The sequence below is a fragment of the Symsagittifera roscoffensis genome, chromosome 9 (genome assembly GCF_963678635.1).
Source record: "Symsagittifera roscoffensis chromosome 9, txSymRosc1.1, whole genome shotgun sequence".
In the NCBI taxonomy this organism is placed as follows: Eukaryota; Metazoa; Xenacoelomorpha; order Acoela; family Convolutidae; genus Symsagittifera; species Symsagittifera roscoffensis.
Window position 1 is genome coordinate 36,802,486 of NC_087070.1, and position 6,279 is coordinate 36,808,764.

Below are 6,279 nucleotides of genomic sequence, written 5' to 3' on the forward strand. Positions count from 1 at the left end.
ATAATAACTGATACCACTGAAGGTTATTATTACATCAAGCAATTACTGCTATTGCAGTAGCAGTATGACACAGCCAAAGCGAAATTTCACAAGTTCCAGTCTAAAATTGAGCCAGCTGTATGAATTGGATATTATAATTCAATTCTTAGACGAAGTGCAATCGTGAGTCGTGAGATAATTAGAATCCTGAGTTGAGTCATACAGGATCGAACCAAAATTTAAACAGTGTCTAATTATAATACAAACACGGTTACATCGGTCAAGTCAATAATTAGAGAATCAGGATGAAGCCATATCTTCAGCACAGCTAGTTTGCCTTTATACTAATTCTTCAGAAAACTTATTTCTGTTCTCGATCGAACTAATCAGCGAAAAATAACTCCTTCCGTGAAATTTTTCTTTGAGCAACATTCTACTCATGTTTTAAAACAGTTAGTAAATTTTGGGTTTTTAAAAATATTGAAGTCTTATGGTTCCAATGGTAGAAACAGTATTTCAAAAAAGGTTGAAAAAGTGTTTTTTTTGTTGTTTCTAAGTTGCTTGGAAGTCAATGCAATATTGTAAGTTTTTTCCAGGAAAATAAAACTACATTAAGAATTATTGTATACAAGTGACATTTATGAAAGTGTTCTTGAAAAAGAAGGACTATGATTTCTTTTTTCATGAACTCAGGTTGGTTTGTAGAAAAAAAGTTAAGCAAAAACTAACAGTGTACGTGAAAATCAAGCAAAGCGAGCCTATTTGAGCAAAGACGAGAATTTTTGACCATCCACTTTGATATCAATTGAAGATTACGCCAAGAAATCAGTCGAACAGCTCAGATAGAGAACTTAAAAATGTCACTTTTCAACTTAAGCAAAAGAATTGTCATTTTTGAAAAAAAAATCAATTTTCTTTTGATTGAACCAAAAACCATCAACTTTTGGTTAATGATTGCATTGTGTAACTCTTATGTCGCCGTTATCTAGAAAATATTGAAGATGGCCAAGTACTTTGGGAGAAAAAGGGCAGCAAAAGAGAAAAAGATTGCTTGTTTGCAGTTTGTTTCAATTAGGTGGCTGAAACTCTTCAACTCTATAATGAGAAGTTTCATGATTTCCGCTCGATGTGCTCAATTTGTATCGCAATTTTTGAATTCGAAACAAATGTCAGAACTTGACCAAAAATTAATAGTTGAAACAAGAATTTGAGTCAAGCAAAAGCTCGAAATATACCTCAAGCACGGTCGATATACCTCAAATATATCGATGTTTTATCGAGGAAGGTCCAAGAATACCTCAAGTAGGATAAAAACTACGTCGAACGTGAAAATACACCTCAAGTACAGCCAATACATTCCTTGAGCGAAATTGTTTAGCAGTTGGACAGAGAAAATTACAGAAAACCTATAATTTACAAAGATCAAAATTTGGCGCAAAATGAAGCACAGAATATTCGTAAGAGAGACAACACGATTCCAAAATAAGTTCATTTCTACAAACTAATATAATTACTTTTTATTTTGAAAAATTTTTTGTCGGTAGAAAATTACCCAGAGACTTAACTCAAAAGCAGAGAGAACAATTTTTTATTTCTTATTAGTTTTCAACATTAAGATGTTTTCAACATTAATAGTTTTCAACATCTCATTTTTTTATTACATTTATTTTTTTAACAAAAGTAACGGAATATTTCTGCTCGGAGTGGGTTTTTCTTCAGACCAATTTCAATTAATATCATTCAAACTGTTGTCCTGAGCTCAAATTTGAAAAGATGTTTTACCTGTGATCATTTTTCGTGAAAATATGGGGGTTTAAAGATTGCCATTTCGGCCAATTTGGGACAATTAAAGCGCGATATTTTTCGCATTATGAACGCGTAAGCGGAGTTTTAATCCGTCCTAGAAATCGTTCCAAATTGATCTAAAGAAGCTTATTTGCCATAATTGATTTGCTACAATCAGCGAAATCTATCCTTTTGTACTTTATATGGCGTGTGGGGGGATGATTTTTACAAATAAAAATCTAAGATTTTAGAAAAAAAGCATTTTTTAATACATTTAATTTTTTTTGTTATTGATGCTCCATAAATCATAAAAAAGCAGTCAAAACATTCAGGGCTTCGAGCTGATACGAGCAGTCTTGTTTGTTATTGAAATTCAAAGTATGCTAGAATGTGATTGAGATGGTCGGAACATATCTCGTTTGTGTCGAGTAGTCAAACACAATTTTTTTTATTGAGAAAGTAGCACCATACGTTAAATTGGTAGAAGCGGTCGAAACGTTTTGATATTTGTTTCAGATGGTAAAAACATACTGCGTAAGTTTTTAAAACCAATTGGAACATTGTCACCAAAAATCACATTTGAAAAAAGATTTACCTAAAACAACAAAACTGCTCGCATCAGGGCGAAGCCCTGAAAGTTGCTATTGCCTTTTAAGGTTTATGGAGCAGTAATAACATTTAAAAATTCAATGAAATAAAACAAAATTGTTTTTAAAACAAAGCGACACATTAAATCAAACAAAATTGAAATGAGGCAAGAAATTTGCACTTACCAAAACATTACACATGAATTAAACATGAAACATGACATCATGGGCTCAAAGTGGTTCTTTGGGAGACTTATGAGCTTATCTTACGAATTATACCCTGGAGAAACGACAGACAGAGAAATTCAATGAGTGATTTTTATGTATTTAATAATTTTTTTGACGGCTGACCGAGTTAGCTTTCAGTTATTGTGTCTGTCGTTTTTCGGCGGTATAAAGAGTAAGCCAAATCAGTCTCCCCAAGAATCAGTTTGAGCCTATGAATTTAAGTTTCTTGTGTTGTTTGCGAGGATGTTTCCACATCAAGAACAACTTTGAACTTACTTCGCGTATACTGGCTATTCCACGCCTTCAAAGTATGATTTCTCAACCTGACTAAGTCCTTTCAAATAATATCATCTTGCATGCGATAAATTTTTAATCCTATAGATTAATTAGTTGCAGAGAAAATGAAAAAAAAACGTGGAGAAAAACAATTCCGTTTATTTGCTCGTTGATTTAAGCGTCTACTCATGTGTTGTAACTCGGTGAAAAACTTTAATTACCGAAGCGCCGAAAAACTATTTTTTGCTTCCCTTGTTAAAACTCTAACTATATTCAAAGCTACTTAGATAGAAATTGTCATAATTTTGTTATCTTCTCTGCAAATTTTTCAATAAAAGAAGTTCTCCCAAATATTTTTGAGGTTTTTGAATAGAAATGAATCTAAACATCCATGCATTTTGAATAAGTTTTTCTTGTGTACCTGTAGTATGGTATTAGTTTTTTAATGCATAACTTGATCAGCTTGCGTCCGTAGTAAACATATTGTCATTTGTATGAAAGTTCATACAACAAGTACACAACACAAGCGTATTATATACTAGCATTTACTATCTGATACTGATAGTTTGATGATAGTTTCATGAGGGGGACTCCTTTTTGGCTAAAGTTTGTTGTTTTGGTAATGGTATGCGCGCATGAAGCTACTTAACAAGATGCGAGTAAACAGAACTTTGCAAACGGCATTACTTTTTGCTCCAAAACATCTTCAACTGTCAGTCTTCTTTGTATTTTTATCTTCGAGCAGGTATTTTGTTTTGCAAAAGCGAAGAGTTTATATTTTTGAGAGTGAAATGTTTGCATTAAACGAGCCAGCAAAGTCTGGCCTTTTTAATATTTCCATGTCGCTGGATCCGAGTTTTTTGGAACAATTGATTACTAAGAGTTCCGTGGATTCAAAAAGTTGTTCTGTAATTAACGATTCCGATAACTTTCCTGCGGAAATGTTTCTAGTGAGCCGAGGTTTAGCGCGTTGTTTTGGTTCGATCAAATTCTCGTTGGATGTCTCGACAGACATCAATGAAAATTTCTTCGGCCAAAAGTCAACTCAGTCAGGAAAATCACTCATTGATCTGACTAGTAAATGCTGCGAAAGTTTTGAGAGCGAAAACAATGAGCATGCAGGATCAGTCAAAAACTCAGAGGCTAACGGAACAACCAAAATTAACAAAATAACAGAAACTAGCGGAACAGCCGAAGTTGACCGAACGGCTGAATTCAACGGAAAACCCGAAATTGACGAAACGATTAAAGTTGACGGAACGTCCAAAGTTGACGGAACAACAGAAGTTAGCGAAACAACCGAAGTTGTCGGAACCACCGAAGTTGTCGGAACCACGGAAGTTGTCGGAACCAACGAAGTTATCGGAACAACCAAAGTTGGCGGAACGGCCAAATTTAAAGGAAAACCCGAAAGTGACGGAACAACCGTAATTGACGGAAGGGTAGCACAAATTTTTTGGAGAGATGATGAAAGTTTGAAGAGAAGGTTATGCTGCGATGACCATGCAGAGATAAAAGAAGAGCGGACTACGTCGCCCAATAACTGCAAACGAAGTGCCGGTAACGATAGTTTACACACCCGCGTTCAGTCTTCGAGTAAAGTTAGTGTGATTAAACGCAACAGCAGAGAAGAACCCAAAGTTGCGCATTTTACTCTTTCTACCAAACTTGATGGTAAGTTGGGTTTTATTTAGATGGAACCAGGGTAGGGGGGGGGGGTTTCGGTTTGCTCCTTCAGTTCTCACAGGAACCACCTTTAATACTATTTTACGACAGCCATGTTTGTCTGATCAACTTTATAACTTTTGAAGGAAGCAGGTGCAACAATGATAACGTTGCGAGAAGGAACCGCGCGTGAATAAAACACATTTTAAAAATCAAAACCTTTCAAAATGTTCCAAACGATAAAAATTTTTGGCCTATTTGGAGAAAAAAAAGACCAACAATAACCTCTGTTTTGCGTTTTTGTCCCATTAAACATAAAACCTTGGTGTATAAGTCCTAAATTTAATGCAGATTATTCATTTAACTTGAATGTTGTTTTAAAGGCTTTGCTGACGTGCAAAACACTCCTTCAATAACAACTCAAATGTTGCCGAAACAAATGCTACCGAACGTTTTCTTAGATCCTTCCCCGCGCCTCATGAAAATGAGCCCGAACGAATCGAACTCATCGAATGATTTTGTAATGAGGACTTCTAACGAGCCAAACAACTTGCCTACAAATATTCAAAACTCAGATCCTCAAAAATGTATCAATATGTTGGAAATTTTAACTTCAAATGTGGGTAACAAGTCGAATTACCCCATACCAACGTTACGAAATCCTGCAACTAGTGCAACCAATAAGAACTCAGCTGCAACGAAAAATTTCAACAGCCGAACAAAACCCCTCGAAAAACGCCTTGTGAAATGCGAGTATTGTAATTATCACGGAAAAGGTGCTTATAAAGTTAAAATTCATAAGATGAATTGCCACTCAGATCTAAGGCCTTTCAAGTGTACTTTTTGTTCGTATGCTAGCAAACAAAAGTGTACAATGACGAGACATTTGAAGTCACATGGAGTTAACAAAACTGAAAACACAGAGACAAATTCAAGTGAACTTCACTTTAATTTGGCCGAAATAGAACATCCGGAAAACCACTTCAGAAATGTCTACGGTCCCAACTCTGGAAACGTTGCTAGCGCAAGTACATCATTATCATTGTCATCATCATTATTACCATTATCAGTATCATCAATACCGCCAGAGCTTCCAATACAACCAGCGCCGATAGCAGCATCATCGTCAAGTTTTACAACACCAGAAAACGAAATCAAGTTTTATTCCTGAAGTATTTATTTATTTAATTAAAACTTATGGAAACGACCTAACACAAAGTTCAATTTTTAATATGCTTAGGTTTAAAGGAAACATAATTGCCACTTCTTATACTTTTTACAGCGCCGAAATATAGCTGACTTTTTCAAAGATTTCTACAGGCGTCTCAGGCGTCAGTCCCAGAAGGGGGTAAATTTGTTTTATATTTCTGACGTGAGGGCATCCGCACTAAATCTGCTATTGGTTGTTTTGAACCCTTCATATGTTTTTATATTGAATTTATGGCAAGATAGTGGTTTTCTTAGTCGAGGTAGAGCAAGAAAGAAAGGGTTGGGTACGTTTGGCTTTTTGAAAACTCTTGTCATCTTTTTTTAGGTCAGCCAACTCGAAAATTTCATTCTCAGTTGAAACCCGTTGAGTGACCACATTTTACTGAGCGTTCATTGCTGGTTGATTGCTGATTAATCTATCTTAAGTTATAAATCTCACATAAGACGTCAAGTTTCTTGACAAAAGTTATAGTAGAAAAAATAGTAAGAAAAGAGTGTGAATTTTTGAGCTTGATGAATATAAAGTACAGGGTTATTAGATTATATAAAG

At 35.0% G+C, this 6,279-nt stretch overlaps 1 protein-coding gene across 1 annotated transcript; it reads left to right on the top strand.

The window, feature by feature from the left end:
- The first annotated feature begins 3,455 nt into the window (after positions 1-3,455).
- On the top strand, positions 3,456-5,719 carry LOC134854304 (uncharacterized). The gene is made up of 2 exons (XM_063870505.1): positions 3,456-4,529; positions 4,904-5,719. The coding sequence occupies exons 1-2, from the start codon at positions 3,491-3,493 to the stop codon at positions 5,689-5,691; spliced, it is 1,827 nt and encodes a 608-aa protein (XP_063726575.1). The 5' UTR covers positions 3,456-3,490; the 3' UTR covers positions 5,692-5,719.
- The last annotated feature ends 560 nt before the right edge of the window (positions 5,720-6,279 follow it).

What these genes read in the sequence shown, in the direction of transcription:
- LOC134854304 (XM_063870505.1), top strand. Translation starts at nt 3,491, where the DNA reads ATGAAGCTACTTAACAAGATGCGAGTAAACAGAACTTTGCAAACGGCA. An exon ending in TCTTTCTACCAAACTTGATG is followed by an intron (nt 4,530 to 4,903) that starts GTAAGTTGGGTT and finishes GTTGTTTTAAAG; the next exon opens with GCTTTGCTGACGTGCAAAAC.